This window comes from Zootermopsis nevadensis, unplaced genomic scaffold (assembly GCF_977971745.1).
Source record: "Zootermopsis nevadensis isolate Lab colony 2312 unplaced genomic scaffold, Znev_1.0 Znev_ptg000015l, whole genome shotgun sequence".
In the NCBI taxonomy this organism is placed as follows: Eukaryota; Metazoa; Arthropoda; class Insecta; order Blattodea; family Termopsidae; genus Zootermopsis; species Zootermopsis nevadensis.
Window position 1 is genome coordinate 6,365,643 of NW_028259147.1, and position 22,766 is coordinate 6,388,408.

The 22,766-nt window shown below is 39.3% G+C and overlaps 1 protein-coding gene and 1 long non-coding RNA gene across 15 annotated transcripts in view; one reads left to right on the forward strand and one right to left on the reverse strand.

The window, feature by feature from the left end:
* The window catches only part of Rbp6 (RNA-binding protein 6), a 686,229-nt gene that overhangs the window by 291,555 nt on the left and 371,908 nt on the right, over positions 1-22,766 (reverse strand). For all 14 annotated transcript variants that reach the window (XM_087349142.1, XM_087349139.1, XM_087349138.1 and 11 more), the window contains one exon: positions 19,962-20,003. In XM_087349142.1, coding sequence (XP_087205268.1) covers positions 19,962-20,003 — 42 coding nt within the window. The remainder of the gene's footprint in view (positions 1-19,961; positions 20,004-22,766) is intronic.
* Positions 5,689-7,149, forward strand: LOC110835987 (uncharacterized). Its single transcript, XR_002545111.2, has 3 exons — positions 5,689-6,034; positions 6,144-6,270; positions 6,749-7,149. It is a non-coding gene; the product is annotated as an uncharacterized LOC110835987 (long non-coding RNA).

The following is a 22,766-nucleotide window of genomic DNA, read 5'->3' on the forward strand; positions in this document are numbered from 1 at the left end:
AGCCTACGGTTTATCACGTGCCTACAAGAAGCAGTCGTGACAAATCCTGACAAGTGTATAAATATCCAGTAAATAAAAAGGTAAGCTAGCCGGCTGGCAGCTCAGTGCTAGAAACACATTACATTGCCTGCCCTGTTGACCATCTACATTTTTCTTTCTTCTGCCAGATCAAGTGACGGACCGCCAATCCTCCATGCTCCAGTTGCTGCTGGCTTCGGTGAGAAGCCACGAAATTTCTCGCTTCTTACTTGACAGCTGCTGCAGATCCAGCTGTCTCCAGTTCGAAGCTCACTTAATATAGGTACATACACGATCAAATGTTTTCCAGCAGTTATAGAGGAACAACATGATTTCTTCTTCACCAAACGACACTATAAGTCATTCAAAACTGCATAATAGCATATTTTAATGCAGATTAAATTTTCAGTAACAACAAGAAACCTCAAACATTGTAAATCACAAACTGGTCGAGATTCGAAGCGGATACCACCACACAGAAAATCACATTTACCCCGACGTGTTCAGAAGGAAAAAATTTCCGGAAAGCGCATGCAATGGAGATGCGTAAGTTAGAAACCCTCCAACTAGTGAAGATATTCTTGTTGCTTATTAAGAACCATAACATGGAGACGAAGAGAAGAGTGGAGATCCACACATTTTTGTACCCGGGAATAAATTCAGATGAGTTCATGTTCCGTCCGCCACGTCCCCTACAAATTCAATAGACGATGATAAGAAAGGACGCAGTTTTGCCTTCGTTATGTTTTAATGCAAATCTATGCACAGGGCGGAGTGATGAGTATCAAGACAGCCTACGGCTGGACGACCGAGATTCGGTTCCCGACGTGATCTCTTTTCAACGCCCCTCCCCCGCCACCCACACCAAAAATTGGTTACACTCATCTTACTACCTAGCCGGTATTTACCTTCCCTTAGTGCCTTCACGGAGAGATTATTAGGCATAATGAAACATTAGCTTTTTACCCCTAAATTAACCAGCTCCATTGATCTTCGTTAAAAAATTCCCCACCTTTAAAGGAACCCCAAGATTCATTACCATATTCACTAGAGATCACCACTCAACCCTATAATAAGACAGATGAACCCACTCCACATACTTACAGCCTGCGTTCCGCAAGATCCATTTTAATATCATCCTTAAATCTATATCAATGTAGTACAAAATGTACTATTCCCGTTAGGATTTCAAATTAATATTCTGCACCTCCCTCGACTGGTGTGATGTGTGCTACATGCCCAGCCCATAATACTTATCTGTCAAAATTGTTAATACTTATAAATGTTACGCAAAGACGTTAGTTCCAACGTTGTTGGGAAAACTTAAGCAAGGACTGGTCTATATAATTCATGTGCAAACCACAACTACATGTAATCGTCTCTCTCTCTCTCTCGCAAGCGCACACAAACACACACGAGTTTCGCTGATAAATCCTCCGGGCAGGGCAGCCAGCAAACATGTCTTTTGTAGTTAGAAAAATATCAATGCCTGTAAGCTTTCTTCCACACATGAAGCAAGAAAATCGATGACGTCGCTGGAAAATAGATTTTCCCACGTACAGCTTTCAAGGAGATGTACACATATGTATTCAGCTCAAGATAACAACGTGAAACTATCATGGAGCCTGGAAAAACTCGAAAATTAAAAGGAAAAATCTTTCAAAACACACAGTATTAAATCCAAATTCAATTGCATTTTTCGAAATCTCCGATACATTTCTATAAAAGACTACATATAGTCTTCAATCTAGCTGCAGTCCTTCGACTTATCTCATGTATCTACACGATTTATAGACATTTGTAAATAAAATACATTTTAATGTCACTTGGAATGCTGCATTGGTCCGTTCTTCTAATTTAAAATCTACAAATAGCTGATATCCTGTCCATAAAGCTAGATTTCTTTTCAAAATACATCGAAGGCAAAAATAAACTTATTCATAATTCTGAACCGTATAATGGAGGCACAGTTTCTTGGTAAACCATTTGCTACTATGATTTATACTTGTTGACTATTTCATAAGGCATTTTGTTCCTTTATTCAAATTTTGAAGTGGCAACTGATTTTATTGAAATCAAGTCATTAAAGTTCTGTTCCCTTATATAAGAGACTGCGACAATGAACCAAAAGATGACCAATTAAGGTCGAAACATGTACCGGATTTTTAACAAAACAAAAATTGCTGTGTAAACGGACTGTCAACCTAACGGGCTAATCCATTTTTCTGAAACATTGGTTCCCAATTTCTTTTTTAATCGATGCCACAAACACGAGATACGAAGAACGTATCTCGATCGTAACATTAAATGGCGTAAGTACACCCTACAGCCATATACAAGTATAATATTTTGCTGTCGTAATGGACTCGCACGTTCAACCCTATTTAACATACGCGCAGCGTAAAACAAAATGTTCACAAAGCAGAAACTACCAAAATAAGTTGCACGTTAAACTGTGCTTATGACCGTGTCGTGTTATAAATGGGCCTTAAAATACAGCCTACAATTTCAGATTCACTTTCAATTAGATACACTTGGCATATCTTAACACACGAAGCAATTACTAAAAGACATATAGCGGCCATTTGTTAACTTGCATTATTTTACTGGCAAACTTACAGTACCACGTAACTTCTATATACAGACACACACTTGCTGAAAATTAGAGCACGTTCCAGGCAAAAGCGATGGGATGTGGTGGGTTACGGAGAGTTGATTACCGCCCACCTAGCCATGAACTTATGCAACACACAACACAGAGAAGCCAAATGTTCATCCTCACACGTAGAGACTCTATAACGCTGATACGTAGACATGAAAAGGTCTATAAAATAAAAAGAGAGAGAAACATGAAAAGAACAGGGAGAGGATAAAAACATCGTTGAAAAGCCAACAAACGTCTGGATTCTAAACAGCTATGGAGATGTAAGAAGAAGCTTCTATTTTCTCTTGTAAGGCGCAGAGAAAGAGTGGTTAAGGCAACGTCGTAAACCCAGCCTACTACGCCAGTTCTTTCGTATATTTAAAAGATGAATAGGACCATTCCCCATAGATTCAGTTATCTTTGAAGACGCCTAGATAAAAGAGAGAATATAGTGCACTCTCTACAACACCCGGCACCACGATAGCTGGTGGCAGGAGGGGCAGTTAGAACGGACATACTCCAGAACAAAACCGGTTCGCCTCTATTACACGCCAGGGTCATTACGTAAGACTTACAGCGGGGACAGAAACAGAATTGCCAAGTGCAGTGGCACTGTAGTTACGTGTTAAGATTGTTTGTATTGGAGCGTCATGTTGCGGGGAAATTGCATGTATTATTAAATGACTGCATATCAAGTCTTCTATATGTGCACTTGTTCCAATTTACTCACAACTTAGTTTCTCACTTATGATGTACTTCAGACATATGATCGCTGTAGATAATTAAGAATTGATGATTGTTATAAAAGAAAAACTTCCGAGGAAAGTAACAGAAAGGAAAACAAAGATGGAAAATGAGAAATGAAAAGGAAAAATCAGACAAAATTAACGATCTAAATATACAAACAAAAATATAAAATGATAAATAGTTTGTATAATTACAGATATAATGGCGAAGCACACGCTTAAAAAAGTGAGAATGAAGTGTGCAAAACCGCGAACAGAAGGATAAAGAAGAAACGAGAAGCGTTGAAAGGCGTAAGGAGGCCTGCTCAAAATGGTCCATCACACGCTGAAGGCGCATCAAGCTGTCGATTGTAATCCTGTCGGCGAGATATCGCGTCCCGCAACGTCGTAAATCTTGCCTCCCCGCCCCCAAGCGTGACGGAATCAAGGCAATGGCTCCGACGTTTCCATTTTATCAATCATCTCCAAACGGCAAGTGTAACTGAAGTATTTTTTTCTGTTTCCATTGTACGTAAGAAAACTTCGTTCCAAACACTGCTTTCGGTTAGTGGTATTAAAAGCCTTACTAGCTTGAAACATGCAAGTTTCTTAGAGTGACAACGACATATCTCCTGCTTCTATACGCTGGGATAACTGCTATTACATGGTTTTATCCTACACACAGAATCGTGATATTATTAGTGCAACGTTTTATTCTTGTAATTATTCTTTCTTTCGTAGTAGAAGTACAATCCCACACGAACTACTTTAAACAAAAGCAATAAAACGAAAATATTAAACCTTTACAGCCCAGTGGTAACTACACGTACCACCTAGGTCAGCATATTTCTACTACATGGTGTATTTATTAATATCGTATGATTCTCAACGCACACAGCGATCATATCGAAGAAGGCTGTCTTCATAATCACGGCCGTGAGGACCTTAAATCATACTACAGCAATCACTTATTTAAATAGTGCTAACCAACTGATCTTTGCAATGGAGACGGGTTGTTTTCTTTCAGGTGCGGGCTGAATTCTTACCTTATTTACATAAGTTTCGGCTTCAAATATGTGTTCTTTGTTAAACAAACGTGTACCGAGCATACACGCCTGACTAGTATCTACACAATTTATAAATTTACCTACAATAATGCATAACGAATTAAATACAAAGAATTATTTACACATTAATACACTCTTACGCTATTTAATAAGTTTATAATCACCGAATTGTACAAGTAAAGGTTTTAAAAGTCGCATTTCATGCACTTGGAAAATATTTGTAGTCCATTAGATTGTGTGCATACTTTGTTTGGATCGGATTAAAAATCTTTTTGTATGAATCACGATAAACTTTGTGGCCAAGTTATCAGGATAAAATGTCCAGCGTAAAGACCAAGACTAGACGAAGAATATTCGATTAACCAGACGGAGTATTCTTACACAAAGGAGGAATTTGGCTGGTGGTATAAAAAAAGGGAGAAACATCGGATCCAATCAAAGGCAGGCTCTGCTCTGGACAGAGCAGGGGCTGTAATCTCCTCCGATTGAATGACCAAGGTTTCCTCCTCCTCCTCCGCGGCGACTCCTTCTGCGGACAAGGCAAACGGTCGGTCATCCCTATCCCTCAGAAAAAGAAAGAGAAATGGGGATTGTTCCATCCCTAACTTCCCTACCCCAACATCGACTTTCATTCCAACCCATCTCTCGGGTTCGGACAGTCGTGCGATGTTTAAGTCGCACCTCCGAGGTTCAACTCCAGTTACCGCAGCATCGAATGATTCTCGAGCTATTCAACGAAACTTTTTAACCACACAAGTTACAGGACTACTTCGGTGACAAAGCAAGAAGAGTGTAGTTCTTTACGCCCTCGAATGACGGGCAACCGTAAGTGATAAATTGTTGAGAACGCGTAAGGAATCGGTCGTGGCGTATTTTTAACAGGTTTGTCGTTTCTGCTACGATTTCTATCACAGGAGAACTAGCTACTTCTATTATCAGTGTCAGCGCTGACCAATAATTTAAATGTAAACAATACTTCTCCGCCGATATATTCTTTAATACAGATTATATGTGGCATTAATCGCCCTGACAATGTGGGCAGCAAGTAGCTTTGAAACGTCAGCAAACATCTACCAGATTAAACGGTCTAGCTACCCAGAAGGCAGCCATCTTTATTTCACATTTCTTTCAATGTTGTATTCCCCCGCAGAAGACAGATCAGAGCAATTCTAAAGAGATTGTACGACGTTTCTCAATTTGATTTCAGAACCACGGATATGGGTCACTTATCGCTTTGGTTCAGGCAGCTTTGCTTTCATCACCTCCGTCCGCATCATCTTCATCTTCTTCTGTCTTCCCAAGTTCTTGTGCGTCTTTGTAAGCCCAAACAATGCATCAGGATCGCAATTTGGACTGGTCTCGGGAAACACAATGAAAGCTCTTGTTGTTGTTGTTGTTGTTGTTGCCTGGATATTGTTGTTGTTGCTGCTGCCTTTGTTCTTGTGTCCATTACTCTAGCCTTCACTTGTTCTGATAACGTAATACTCAGTTAACAACAACGCGGCACCAGAGGGAAACTTCGACGAACAACTTATGACGTCTACTTGCCTTCCAATGCTTTAAGATAAACAGCAAAGCTAGTAAGAACTTTACATCAATAACTATATAATTTCGTGATTTCTGTGCATGATTTATCCTTGTAGAGTCTCCAAATTTCGGCTTTTGTTAAACTTAACAAGAAAAGGAAAGATTTCAGGTTATCATGGCAGCGGAGACGTTTCGCCCCCACTAACGCCCTGATGAAGGAGGCAGCAAGCACCTCTGTAACGGCGGTAGACTTCTACCAGACGACACGGCGCAACACCTCAGAAGAGAGGTATAACCTCAAGGTGTCTGCCTTCCAGTCTGTATGGAAACACACAAGAACGCGTTGATTTGCGAATTAATGTCTGATTGTGGGCTATCGTCTTGAAACATATCACAGGAAAACTTAAACGTATCATTAGACACCATAATTAACATGATAAATTTTGTGAGATCACGTTTTTATAGTGAAATTCTGAGGTTTTCATCTACGTGAACGTGTCACTAATGTTCTCGGTTGTGGCGTCACGTTTACTTGTGGATGGATGCCTGTTTTTCGTATAAACATACTGTCTCCATCATCAGAGGTGAAAGATGAGACAATATTCATATCCTACATGTTGATATCTACCTATAAGTTCACATTGCTTCACAACCCAGAAAAATACCGACACGAAAAGAATTACCACAAGGAACGTTGGCAGACCTGGTATTATCGGAGAGTAGATTATCCCTTGACGTTCTTGATGGTTCTATTGTGATTCTTACAGATTCCGTTGTTCCTGAAAACAGTAATATCTAATACTGATATATGAAACGGCATTGCATGACTCACTCAACCTTTGCTGCAGAACTGAAGCCCAGTCCAAACATCGGAAAGAAAGGCCGCAACAAGGCAGACCAGGAAACACGAGAAAAAGAACCTCGAATCGAAGAGTAGTCGATACTGAAATTCCACAAGGGCAAGGACGAAAACTAATCTCAAAAATGTCTCTCGAGTTCTGGCAGTACAAAAGAAACTTCTCACCCCATCTATGATGAAGGTAACCGTTTCTATGCCAGTTTTGGTTTACAGAAATCTTCCTCTGGGCGTGAATATCCGTAACAATGTAATTACTATTACCGAAATTATACAAGTAACTATTATTATTAATACTGAAAACAAATTTTTGTTTTATTCTAGTCAAATACAGATCTATATATTAAAGACTACACATAACAGAACACCGAGATTTTACGTACCAAATGCCAAAGCTAGTTGCTGCAACAATTCTGAAGCAGTTCCACTACATCCCTTAAGCGTAACCAATCTCCTTACTTCACACATCACAGTACTGTCGTCCCAACTAATTTTCTGTCTTCCAAGTAGACGATTTCCAAAACATTTCCTCACAAACATTGTGTATCCATTTCTTCTTTCCCCATTCGAACAAAAAATTCAGCCCAAAGTAAATCCTTTCCCTTGACTGCAAGTAATAACACACATATTTTAGACTGTAAAAATATGTTTATCACCGATAAGTATACACCAAAATTAAGTTAGATTAACAACATTTAGCGTACATTCAATCACATAACCCCAAATTTAATCAAAATCTGAGAAGAAAATTTAGAGATTAAAAATGCGGGAGGAGAGACACGTCTCCCCATTACGTGCTCACTTGGTGCTCTTTGGCAAAGAGCGTAAGAGAACAGAAATTTTTAGTATCTATAAATCATCCATCAGTCCATAAACTCATAATCATCTGGAAGACAAACTCGACTGAGGTTTCTCCTCCTGCAGTTTGTGAGAGCTGTTATTTGACTCTTAACAAACGACATATATTTAATACGACAGCAGACATATCAGCCATGTACGAATCCCATTAACCTGGGGGTAACCGTCCCTAATAAAGTGAACAGTACGCCCGGGTTCGTAAATATAGAGCCGAATATACCACCACGTCGTGACACTGTATATTACGTTGAATTTAATTAGTTGTCAGGCTGCGAACTCAGTTGTTCCACGAAGTGGTTAATTCTTGACCATTCCCATGAATAGCTTAGTTTCATTAAATGTGCCGCACATGCGTTCGCAATTCTACAAACTGCCACATCAGAGACAAAGAGACACTGTGCCCTAGCCTCTGAATCACGCCCAAAAAGAGGCAGCGAGGCCTTCACAAACAAATTTAATGCTCACTGGACCCATGAAAATTGCATTTTTAACCGCCGCCGCAACACCTGGCAGTCGCTCAACCGATCCAGAAACACCCTGACTTATGAAACCAAAATGTTTGACGCCGTACTCATGAAAGAACACCATCAGCACGAAGGTGCGAACAGATACCCCTTCTGAGTAAACTCGCTCCAGTCTACACCCTAACATAGACCAACACGAGATGTCCTTGGTCTCATAAGTCGTCTTTTTATATACAAGGTTTTATAAAAAGTGCAAGCATTTTTATATCTGTAAAAATTGTATTTTTGACTTTGTCCATCGTCTATATTTCAATAAAAATACATTTAGGAAACTGTATCTTCTTCAATCAGGTGAAAAAGCTCTGAGGCTAACTCAACCAGGGGGGTCCGACGGCTAAGGTTTATCTCTTTCGCCTTTCTTCCTGTAGACAGAAAAAGATCAAACCTCCGAAAAGTTGCAATTTTATTGCAACATAAACGACTGACACAAATTATAACCCACCATTGTCTAAAACGTTAAGACTTCACAAAGAAATTTTTCATATACAAAACTAGATAAAGAGTAATTACCCCTCTTATCAATTTCCTTCACCGCTAACATAGGCAAGTATTATTTTCAACACACTGCCCTAAAAACCCTTTTATCGCAGTTCTTCCCTCACAATGGGACAGCAGCTACAACACAAATAACGCTTTTAATTGTTCAGGTAACAGTTATTTGGGGGGTCTAAATATATAACAGGGTCTCAACTGAATAAAAGCGAACATTCGCCGACTTCATGTCGCTGTTAATTTCCTCATGAACGTACTTCCTATATGTTACTGTCGTTCTCAAAGCACTGCAACAATTTATGGCTCTTGGAACAAGAAATGAGGAACAAGAGAACATACATACAAGAACCAGAAAAAGTATAATTTCGTCTTACAGTACACTGGAACTTAAAACGCTATAAAAATATTCTGGATACCCATGGGTTTGCAGCTTCACTAGGAACTTCCTTGAGATGGAGCCAAGTCTTGAAGGCGTGGAAGGGGTTGGACGCCACCAGTTTTAAAGAAGAACGGAACATTCAAATTAGTCCGGAGTTCCGGGGGAGGGCGCACGTTAGACAGTTGGTTATAGTAGTAGTATTATTATACACATTAGCGTGGGAAGCATACAGAGTACATGGAATATTTCCAAGAGCATCACATACATACACATCATTCATTACGGCGGACAGACAGAGTGTAGAATAAAATCATGTTAGTTAATTCGTGGATTCGTGTAACTGGCGCGGCCTCCGACAGCAACATCTGTCCAAAAACACTCTGAGACTCGAACAGAAATTCACTGCCCTATAAAAATATAGGAGACGAAGTGTACTCCAATGGACTACATATATAATAAAAGTGTGTTTAGTGTTTTTCAATGCCTTATTGTCCATACACTGCATACACAAATATCTTGTTATAAAACTAACCGCAGTGCAGAATGAATGGAAATATTTCCCATTACATTTCATTGAACCACTATTAAGGTTAAGACGTACAAAGGAAGATGTCCTGGGAACACAGGATGGGAAGGTGCGTATTGGGTCCATATGGCTCAGTGTCTTTTTTGTTGATAAAACTGATAAAGTCCATTTGAGTTTTCACTTCAATTAATCGTTATATTACCCCCAAAACAAAATTGTCAACATAAATTTAAGTGTGAGATCCCAATGCTAATTTAATCGATACTAGTTTCAGTAGTCTCGGATATAAAACATGCGGATGGACGTACAGATATGACGTCGCAATTACGTATTCAATTCGTGGACCTGTACAGCAAACAAAGCTCATAAAAAGCATTATAAGGTGAAAAACATAGACTGCGAACGCTCTCCGTACAAATTTCTTCCAGCAGCTTAAACCAGCAACATTTGAACGCGTTTCTTGATTATCATAAAATTAAACGGGAATCCGTTCAACCGTTCTCGAGCTGCTACATGAGCACAGAAGGACGGACAGACGAAGTGAAGGGCTGTGAACTACGAGACAGTGTTTCATACATACTCTATTCTATATTATCACTTTTATTTACAAATATAAAGGCAGTATAAGAACGACAGAGTATAAATGCATCCCACATTCACGACGTAACCGAATTCCCAATACGTAGTCGGTAAGAACTGTGCATGGTATCCCGCATATTCTGAGATTATTTCTCAACACGAAAGTCGACTAACCTGACGGATTTCTCTCAGCTTTTAAGACTGTGTTTGGTTAATGACTTAAAATAGGCCACGGCCTTTCAATTCGTCCAATAAGAATCATTCGCCCATTACACAATACAGATATCTAACGCTGTAGAAACAGGTTCCCTAAATATTTCGTGTTTCGAAGTCAGGACATAATTGCTGCAGCAGTGTCCAGAGTATCTAGATAAAAAACAGACGTGCATGAGAAAGTCAGTAAAATAATATACCTTCCTGTCAGGTTACTTGTACCATGTCCACGAAATATAATCTCAGAAGCGAATACAAATACTTAAATCCTTCAGAAAGTCTTCTTCCGTGGCAAGGTTTCTGTAGCAGAACGCTTCAACGTGTACAATTTCTAACACTTCTCGCGTTACACACACACACAATCACATACACACACAGAGAGAGAGTGAGAATGCTGGCGATCACATTTTCCCGGGAAGATCACATTCCGACACTGCCAGCCACACTTTGAGTCCTTGTCTTCAAACCTCACTGCTTCCTATTTGCTTTTATTCCTTCCCTGCCCTTCACTGCCATGTTTTACTTTGAGACTACCTTCCTATTTTACACTTTAAACTTATAACAAGACACATTCATGAATATCATTTCCGTGAAGTCTAAAAACTCAGTACCAAACGACCTACGAGCACTTGCTTATTATATTAAATTAACTACCAGTTATGAAGTGCCACTAATAATTTACAACACGTAAACAACACTGACGTCTAAACAAGATAACCGACGTAATATTTTATTTACAGTTCAGAATTTGTAAAGAACGCATGTGTAGTATATCCCGGTAAGGTAAACAAATTCCATGATTTGTTTCCTTAAACAACGTTATGAAAATGATATTGGTAATGGAGAAGTGTCGTGTTTTCGCTTTTTTTAACTTTAATCAGACAAGCTTCGGCTTCCAAGGAATAATGTCACTAACAAGAGGGAACACGGAAAGTGAGATTGCTGGGATTCAAATATATGTGGCGGATTATCTAAAACGAAGGGGCAGAGATTAGTTATTCTTCCTTTCGGTATAGCAGGCAGCGGATTCATGGGAGTTGGCTCAGGCAAAGTTCATGACAACTCAAATGGCGCCGATAATACCTGCTGGAGATATGGGAATACGGGAGGTGCTGATCCAGATGCGGGTGGGTCTATTGTAGACAGACGACGGGAAATTACGCCATTAGTCTAGAACGCCTCAGTCTGCAGAATAAAAGTTTAATTATCCGTGTGCTTAAATACCATGCCAGAAAGACATATCACAGCCCTGGATGTAAAAGTTCAACAGATTTTAAATCTTGGTATACATGAAAGATGAGAAAGCATCTCAGCTTCACGATAATGCCGTCTTTCGACCGACTGAAGTGATGCGGTACCCAATACACAGGAGCAACACTTATGTTTGCCGTCGAAAACTATCATCTCCCTTTCTATTTAATTAAATTTACACTACATAGAAAAGTATAACAAAAGGTGTAGATTTTCTTGAGAAATCTGATATATCACGTTTCAAGTTTCATTTATATCAGGAGTTACATATTTCCAACCAGCCAGAACAAAGTTCCAACGTTTTGTTCAATCTCTCCAATAACTTCTATACATATCGATCGAGTTAGTTTTTGAGATAAAACATGCAGGCAAACAGACATGGCCTCAGTAATTTGGACCCACGCCATTTTCTGCTTGTAAAGTACGCAGGCTTTTCTTGGGGGGGGGGGGGGGAAATCGATTGGAAAACTTCCTTATCTCAACCCAGCCAGATGACTGATAAATGCTAGCAGGTCGAAGAAGAAATATACCACATGCCCAACATACATCGCAACGGAACTGCTCTGGGACCGAACCCGGTCTTCCTGCAATATGTGACCATGATGAGGCGCAACTTGAGAGTCTCAGGACATGGTCTATATAAAAATGGTAACATACGTAAGGCGGCATTTGATGAAAAAAATGGTAACTCAAAAAGAAAGAAAGGAATTCAGTATGATAAAATCAAAACAGTGACATGGCATTATTACAGTATCATAATTCGCTTGTAAAAAGTAATATTTTTCTGAGCCTGCGCATCGGAGAGACACTTCCAGGGATTACATCACGATGCAGAATCCGTCCCACCTCCACACCGGCCTCGAAAGCGTGCAGCATATAACGAAGGGTTTTCGCTCCCGCCGACAGTAGGTGATAGCATCAACACTAATAAATAAACCACTTTATGAAGCAAGGGACGACGAAGTGACTTCAAGATAATTTGGGTCTACAACGGCACCTGATTGGTTCTGTGCAGCCACAGATAACAAATAATCCTACCCCTCACAGAACACCACCAATGAATTCAAAAGCTTTCCTTTATTAATAGCAAATATTTAAATTAAAATAACTTCACTCTACATGTATAGCTCTTTGTCTCGATGGTATTTAAAGTACAGTCCGCATACCAATGCTATACCCGATCCGTGTATGAATCAGATCAGGCCAAACAACTTGTTCCTCGAAAACTGAACACAGTTTACAGGTCTATGCAGTGTAGATTTTGGTTTATTTAAAGCTATAAGACTCAAAATGATTCAGTAATAAGATATAAAGTCGATAATGGGCAGTTTGGTTTCTTGAAATAAATTCGTTGACCGACTACGCAACTACCAACTTACTGACACATGCGCCAATATTATCTTAGCCTATGGGTGCCCGGGTATAAGACAGCCGGAGTGTGAACCTTTAAGTCTAGGACACGCCTTCGCAAGACGTTACCTAGGTACACCAGAAACTTCACCTTACCCTACATAGCTCATATTTATCGCAAGTTTGGTGTAAAACTCAAAACTCAACTCTTTACTTGGTTAATACTGAGTGACGTAGCACAGACACGCCCACAGTTGCGTGCTAATATAACATTAGAAAGTCTTCTGCAATCTTTAATCATTCTAAGAGTCAAGATGGAATCTTCATGCCCACCAAAACATCGCCACAAGCCATAACTGCAATAAACAGAAGAGTGTACCGCATTTACAATGCAATTTGACGGTCATAATAGAAGATGCACAGAAAACATGATTAAAGCGGTTCTTACAAGGAATGTTCTCGTAATGCCGCCAAAGGAAGACAGCAAAAGAAATAAAGGAGAAAAAACATTCTCGAGCGTGGTATTTAGCCAGGAAGGTGGCTATACTGACTGACGCTTTCAATTGTTTTTTCGTAGTTCTCCAGCCAAATCAGAACAGTATCTGACGATGTTAAGCAAATTACAACTAAGAAATAAGGAAATTCAATGCCCGGTAACATAATTCTGCTGATACCGTAGCCCGAGTATCAAGAATGACTAAAACGGGCACCGTGTTCTCATATTATGGTGTTTTTAAGGAAGGCATCCATGGAGCAAACATTTTGGAAAAGGGCCAATTTAAGAATCTGTGAAAAGAAAGGAAAATTATGTACGCAGCCCACGTAGCGAACACATCTATAATCAGACAATTTTACGTACGTAATTATTTACTTCATAATTTACACACAGAAATTTATCCATGAGAATTATTCCAAACTTCGTGTTTTCCCCCCCTTTCTCTGCAATTGAGAGATAAAAAATGCAGTCAGGTTTTTTTCCTTCATTGATGACGAATTTTAATACCTGTACCAGCCTCAAATCCTCTTGTACATATTCCACATTCTGTGCCAACTTTACTCATCCGCACTTTTCTAAGAAAATGTGACGTCTATAGCAAACCAACACGTTCAAATTAAGACTATGAAAAAGCATCCTAACCGTCAGTATTAAACTCATTCTTAAGAAATGAACATGATCCTCTTCCGCTCAACTTCTCCTTCGTGTTCCAGTTGGCAGTTAATGCAAAGTACATTCATTCCGTTCCACTCTACCTCAGCTTCAGAAACATTTGCCTTTGCAAGCACAATTTGATCTGCACAGAAATCGCTGAATGTCCATAATCTAAGAGTCTCCCTCTCTCTCTCTCTCCCTCTCTCTCAAAAGAGATTGTTAGAAATTTAATACACGGTGAGCACGAAGTATTTTCACAATTTTCAAAATTGAAAGTTCCAATGCCACTGTACACACGCACATTTAAAATATATTGCATACTACTCTGTAGCATCGTATAATAAATTGTAGCGGCCACAAAGTTTAAAAAAATATTACTAAATGACCAGAATCATTTCAACATGGCCACCATAGAACCTATGAATACAAAAGTCTCTTCACTATGTGGCTCCAGAACGTGAAAATTTTAACGATTTCAGTCAAATCCATACACACTGCAATAAAGTATGGTGAACGTGGAGGCCAAACGCGAATAATAAACTGAATTGGACTAGTAATTTAGAGATTACTTTCTAGGAAACTCCATCAATAACAATGTAAACTTAGATTTTCAAGTTTTCTCCAATCTGACAAGTTAAACTTATGACCATTTAAATTTTTTCTGCAAGACGATCAACCGAATGTGTAAAAGCAAGTGAAGTGACTTTCACCCTAACCTAACCCAACCCAACCTAACCCAATCCAGTCTAACCTCCTCCAAACCAAAGTAATTAAAAAGTTACCTTTGGTCATTGCAGTGACCTTGACCTCAACTTGAAGTGTCCATGACCTCAACTTGACATGACTAAAGTCATAGATACATAGAGTTCAGCGGAAATATGCGTACATGATATTATAGTGTATCAGAACTTATTTCAGAATAAAATAAGCAAAAGCACGTGACATTATTTTCTTCAGTTGATTACACATAATATCATCAACCTCGCATACATTTTTAGAGTCGTCGTACAGCTATCACAAGCTCACCCTGTATATTATACAAAGAAGAGGTTTACTTAAATTTGTATTCAGGAACGTAATACGAAATGTAACACTTTCCTTCAATGATACAGAAACGGAAGTTTCATAATGAACCCAGCATACAGTATCAAGTTAGTGGAAAAATCTTAGGACTTCTTAGCCTTTACAAACTTCATATCCTTGTATTATATTACTCCCCAGATCCCCTCAACTCGCTGCTTACTCTGAAGCCGCAACCAGAGCGGCGTTCGCGTTAATTAAGTTCAAATCAAATTACCATTTGGATTTCATGCTCATTAAACCATCTTTCTCCGTCAGAAACTACACCAGCGCAAAGGAATACGATTACTCCACTTCGTTCTTTAGAGAAAAGTACCGTTACGAAGGAAAATATGTTTCTGCAACAAAGTGTGATAGTTTAATGCCTCAATCCACTCGGATATTTGCAAGTTAAAAAAGAGAAAATTACAACAAACTTCCGATCACCTTAATATAATGACTGGTTAATTAATCCAACTATCGAGATGTTTTAGGTGTTGCAGTAATGTAAAAGAACCACCCCCACCCCCACAAAGTACCAGAAATGGACGGTCCTGGGTGCATGTCCCTACTTAGGTACTTACAGATCTGCCTACCTCACTGGTCTTGGTTAATACTTATTATAGATATGAATCTAATCGCAGTGCAGAAAACACATTTTCCTTAAATATTTATCTTACATAAAACTTAAAGATAATAAAAGGTCAATAATTTACGTAGAGTACCAATATTTCATCCAACGAAAAGCGTTTGACAAATACGATTATTTATATTTTAAATGAATGCAAAATCATACTGGACCGACATAAACATAAATTAAGTTCGGCCACAACGTATTTATTGTAGATAAGATGATAAAACTTAATCAGAACCGACAGAGCTTCGAAGATGAAACATGCGGACGGACAAGATCTATAAGCAGAATACGTTCATTACATGCACAATGCGCAATAAATCCAGCTTTCGTGTCCAACAACAAAAGGTTACTTGGTAGCCAACTGTCGAATTTATACATAATAATGCCAACAACTTTACTGGACTGAAAATGAAATTTTGGCTTGGGGCCCGCGCAGAGCTTCGAGTTTTCTTACAGGCCTCCCACCATCGTCACAGCGTATTTTGTGGGTAATACGTGGCACGCAAGAATCCTGTTTTCAACAATCCTTCGGAGTCGTTAGGAAAGAGAAAGCCAATGAAAACGAGACTGAACTACAGCACAACTTAGTTCCGCACGTCCTACGTATTCCATATGAGCTTTAAGAACAAACACTACGACGTATTAAGGCTACGCAATGATTCCGGGTGTGCACAGCTGTAGTTACTCTGGTAACCAATTACGACTATGTATCAAACACTGATGATATTCCCTCCCACTATTTCAAACACAGAGGTTATAAAACGTAGAATAACACAGTAGGATGACCATATGAAAATTTGAAAGTCGACGATCGAATGGACTATCCTAACGTTTTCCTGTAAAAACTGTAAAATTATAAGAAAATCTCAGAAACGTTGTAACCCGGGTAATGTTCAACGAGAAAACAGAATCACTTCAAGGAGAATGGAACTTCAACAGATCAGACCAATAAGATTTTCAGTCTGTTCGTACAATAACATGACAAAATAACGACAAACAGTATTAGCCCAAACATTACCCCACAAACGGAATTACAATGCTTCATCTGATACTGCCAACAGCTAATAATAATAATAATAATAATTCTGCTCGCAGCATATTATGTTCTATTTTAAAAACATAAGGATCGAAATCAAATGCACATGCTTCTCGAAATAACTACATGCAGTATTTAGATGGTCGATACTAAATAATGCAGTACACAGATACTGGAAATAAATTGATAAATAACTCAACAAACATGAGATAGACTGCAAAGGCACGACATTCAACACCCAGTATTCAGAAAATCCATATACATGTCTGCGACTGAATCAGGAGACAAACCTAGCGAACACACGTCCAGAAATGGATAATGATTTTCTGGATGGAGCTATTTCGAAGTAATGGTGTTGCGAAAAGCCTGAGGAAAACCTTATGTTCACATACTGTCCACTATCTACCACGTATTTCGACTAAACAATCTTTATCGATATTACACACTACAAAAAAGGAAATTAAACATCTAGACGTCATAAGTATTTACTGCACTAATCATATTTATTTATTTATGGCGTGTAGGCCTGAATTACCCATTTTTGTAATATGGACCGTTTAAAGAGAGTTTGTGAGTCAAAAAATTAAATTTTAACTTCTCTTCATGTGTGTTTAAAGCAAGATTTTCCTATTATATTTAGAGTGACTTCCGTATCACATTTTAATTATAAATCGTTGAGTTACGGCTTGGATTATCACGCCGGGGGGGGGGGGGGGGGGGGCAAAAAAATGACGAAAAGCACAAAGGTCATTAAAGGTCGGACCTATACATTCGGATAAGAAGTCTGTCATCCTAATCGTGTTTCAGAACAGACTGTTGGAAACCAAATGCTAATGCATACTGCTTCACGAGCAGTTGAGTATTCCCAACTCCTGAAACGGCAACTCTATGAGAAGAGTAAAGCATCAAAAGTACTTCTGCAGGATGGATATCGCCACCAACGTGCGACTCAAACTTTAGAAGCTTCTAAGTACACATACCTTCAACTTTAATATCAAGCATCTTAGTCATGAGTCGTCTTGGCACAAAATGAAGAAATTTGCTCCCTCATTTCGCACTGCAGAATGTTTCATTTAAGACTTCAAGAAGTGGTAGAAACGCGATGTGGAACATTGTGAGAAGCATGCTGACGTATCGTTAGATGTCTACAACTGGCTCCCTTTACTTTAATATTCCACACACGCCGCTGTCGGTGGGCAGGATACGGGGGGTTAAATGAATCACTAACTAACGTACTTATTGCATTCCAAAGAATTCCTCGCCTTCGCAACGTCCACCAGGCCTGACCAATTTTTACGCAGCCAGAACTTAAAAAACATATTTCACAAAATATAAGCATAGTTTTTAATACAAATGAAAGTGGCGTTAGCAAAACAGAAGGAATCAACAGTCCGGAAGTTTATTTACATTACCAACAGCATCGTTAGGAGATTGATTATAAAATTCGAAGTCATATGAAACAAATACGACGAGATTGAACGGAAAATTTGTATTATTCCAGAATCTGCTTGGAAGTAAGGTCAGGGGGCTGAGATTTTAACCCGAGACATCAAAAACACAAAGCTGGAGTATAAACCACTCGACCGTGACGTTAATAAAGCCAGTACAGAAATGCTTAAATTCTCAACAGAATTTGTAAAGGAGTCGAGTTGTTAAATTATGTATAAGCGGTATTACTCTGTTGAAGAGGCCGTATGTTTGTTGAGGGACCAAGCAATATGGCCGCACTTTCTTTTCACACATCAAAGCACTTCTTCATTTCGGTTTCTTTTCATTCGCTACCAAGCACAAGATACGCACCTCGCCTGAATACAGCCGGTAATTGAGGAATTAATAATTGAAGGCACAGTTGAGTGCGGAAGAAGAACGAGTACGTATGTAAATATTTAACAGCTGTACATAGCTCACGTTCCGAACCATAGAGGTCTCTGCCCACCGCAAGGATGCCTATCATCTAAGCCACAACTCCCCTCCTCACTTCTATTCAAGTCCTGCACTACAATTTGAAGCTAGAACTGATATGATGAACAAGACGCACTTAAGCCTTTAAGCGATCACAAGGCTTCACTGTGATTAATTCATTTTATTAGCCTATCCACTTTCTAAAATACACACAAATTTATATACAATCGTTTCACCAAATGGTTTGTATGGTTTTGAAATGCGGTATCCTACTTAAAGAAACAACAAAGTTAAAAACAGGCCAATTTTAGGAACAAGAATTGGAGTACGCTTACATTACAAAGGCAGGTCGCTGTTTCACTAATTTGATCCAATATCCAGCTGGGCCGTAAGTCGTTCTTGAACGAATGTGGTCCTATGGCAATGCTGCGTTAGGTCATTCTTGCACTAATGCATTGTTGATCAAGGATGCTTTTCAATAATGAATTAGGTGTCACTGCTGCGAAACAATGCAACCCTTTCGATCCATTATTACGCAATAAACGAAACCGCAGGTCCCCTTGTTGCTAAAAATGTGACAGTCAGATGCGAATGAGCCCATAATGTGTTCTTCGCTCACGCTGGAGCGTAAAGAACGCCTCAAAAGTAGACTAGCACATGCCACGTAATACCGCCAAGACAGTGAAATCAAAGTGGTGTAACACAAGTTGGAAATGTAGCTCGGATGGGGAAAACAATTATTTATAGACAATTTTGGTAAAACAAATCTTAAGAGCGACCATTTGGTGGGCTATATAAAGATGATTAGACTGCAATATTCAAAAAGTTTTCGTTGTCTAGGCTGTAAGGATTTTAATTGAACTGACGTGTTTCAGGATCGTGTCCGCTTGAGGTTTTGTGCTCATATACATATATATATAAAAAGACGAGAAGAAATTAACGCCGACGGATTAAGAACAAAAGAAAATCTTTATCCTGAGCCCGATTCACCTAATGTCCATTTTAATATTATCCACCGAACTACGCACACATGTTCCAAGTAATCTCTTCCAATCCGGTTTTCGAACCAAAATTTTGCTCGCAACTCTCATCTCTAAAACATAAATATGATAAAAATGCCATAAATGATAAAGAATCTGTAATTGAAAACAAGCTGACATTTACTTACCTTTGGATGGGCTCTCCTAGGGAAGGCAACTTTAGGGTCAATCTGAAAACAAGAAAATGGACAGATCAGAATCACTCACGTGCAATTATAATCTTACATAGTATTAAACTAAGGCATGCATTTGGCCGATCGTGAACTGCGGTTAACAATCTGTATACTTTGCTGCTTCGGACAATAGCCGGTAGTACAGAATCCATGGTTCAGGGCGGACTTAGTGGCCAATTTCAAGGAACATTTTAAATATTTGTTTATCAAAGTTTAATCACAATGTTGTAGGCCTGTGATCTGAACAGGGTATACGTTGCTATTTTCAAATTCTGGTCTCAAGTCAGATTGTGGAAATGGAACAGGCTAAATACCTCCAAAATAGCATCACAGTGTAAAAGTATTATTATTCCACCTATTCTATAGGGTATTTACTTCCATGTACCCGAGACAAAACTTGCCCCTAAGGTACATAGTGCAGTAGCTATTTCCGAAATACATTTTGTTTTTAATACGTGTTACATGTATTATATACTTTTACTGTTAGAGATGACTACATATTTTACGACATCGTCTTTCGAATGATGTAATCTGTCTCGATCTTCAGGGCTGAGTCTACAGGGCACAAAAACCCTGATATCAAACAACCGTCTTCCCAGTTGCCACTTTCCATGAGGATTTCTTATCAAAATTCTATATGCATTTCTTGTCTTACTCAACAAAACTCCTAATAGGCAACCTGTATATACAAAAGGAAATTTCTCATTACGTAATTTCCTAAATTCCCCACCCCTATCCCCCAAAAGTCAAAACTTTCCCGAGAGCTTTGTTTTGAAACACCTGTGATTTACGCAGTACATTTAAAGTTCCACGGTCATAAATATACATCCAGGTCGAGAACCCCAAATGTGAAACTACTGCAATCGACCTCAGCTTGCTTGGAGCCAGCAACGATCGTGAAGCGGATGAAATTTCAGCTGTTGTAACCCACTTCTTCCTGCCATTCTCTCTTCGGCCGGCTTAAGAATCTAACATTACACGTTCAGAGAAAATCGACATCACAAGGGCGTACTGATATTCTATCGCTGTTTCAACGAAGTGTGGAGACATACATTGCTTCGACGGTGGAAATTCACAACTGCCTGCCATGTAGGCAGCCTGCACATGTAATATACATAAATATACCTTCAAGACACTTCATTAATATTAAAGTCAACAATAAAGTATCATACTTCATGCTTTCATTTTCCCTACAAGCGTCCAATGAACGGAAGGTGGAGAAACTGTCCGGAAGCATATTTCACTTCTGAATTACTGAACGTTTAGCTGTAATACATTTAATACCGACATTCAAACTCCTTTTTAACTCTCACATGTGCGATACATGCCCAACCAATCTCACACTCATTGATATAAACACCCTAATTATATTTAGTAAACGTTATAAATTATGGAGGACCTGATACACAGTTTCTCACAGCCTCCTGTCACGTTATCCCTTTACGACGCAAATATTCTCCTAACCCCCATGCCCTCAATTGCACTCAACGACTGATCTTCCCTTAACGTTAGAGACCACGTTTCAGAATCACACAGAACAAAACGTAAAACAACACGCTTGTATATTTCCAACAAAGACTGCTCGAAATTTAATCCAATCCTGATTTGTTTTCGCCGGTCCCAAACGGTGATTACCAGTGGAGTTGTTATCGACCTCCAGTCAGTCGATATAAATGAAATGCCCCTGTAACTGTCCAGAAAACAGCCATTGTCATACTCGCCGCCGCGAGAACCTGAAATCTCACCCTCTGTAACGAAATCTTCACAAACGGAAAGATGTTGATATTATGGCACCGAAACTAGGGTAGGCGTTGGGGTCCTGTGATTCTCTTTCGAAAATGGACGGAGAAAGTCACAAAATCAAACGTTAGGGTGGGGTTGAATAGTCCTTGTGCCCGGGCGAGGTGAAGCGCTGCAGGGGTGAGTCTCCCAGCTCATGAATACCCGTGGTTCCACACCCCACACCCTGCTACTTGCTGGTAGCTGGGCCCAAAGGCACATAAGTCAACGGGAAGAGGAGGAAGGGTAGAACAAGGGGGTTGATGCATTAGCCTAAGCTCTTTGTAGCCTGGAGAGGAAAGGGTCAGAGATGAAGCCGTTCGTCGGCATACGCAATGTATTCCACTCTCCCTGCCGTCTCCTTCTTCCGACACACGCACGCACATACTTCCAGACCCATCTCTCGATTGTAAAGGATCAACCAAAGCATCTCATCACGGCAGACAACTGTTATTGGCTAAAAAAAACAGAACAGAACGAAGGCCTGATGCCAATAATACAAACAGCGACCGAAATGCATATTTACTTATCATTCCTTCGTTCTCCCCTTATTCCTCTTCTTCCGTTTATTCTCTTATTCCTCAATTTCCTCCCTTTATTCTCTCTCCCTTCACCAAGCTTTCTTTTCTCTCGCTCACATCTTTGTTTCTTGTTTCCTCATTTCCCTTCTTCAATGTCATCTTCGCTCTCGTTTTCTGTCTCTTTACCATACCCATACATAAATTATTCTCCTCCTAATTCACCTTATCTCCTCTTCTTATTTCTTTTATCCATAATCCTTCTTTGACTAACTCCCTTTACCTTCGTCCTTCTACCTCTTACTATTCCTCATTTAAGAAACGAATCTGTTACGTCTCGAAAACTGATATATATATATATGCATACATCACTTCTTATTTAGAATTTTGTACACAATTCGACTCTACTTTGTTGTAGGGCGAAAGTTATAGACAGTTGAATGATGTGGACTAAACACATTAC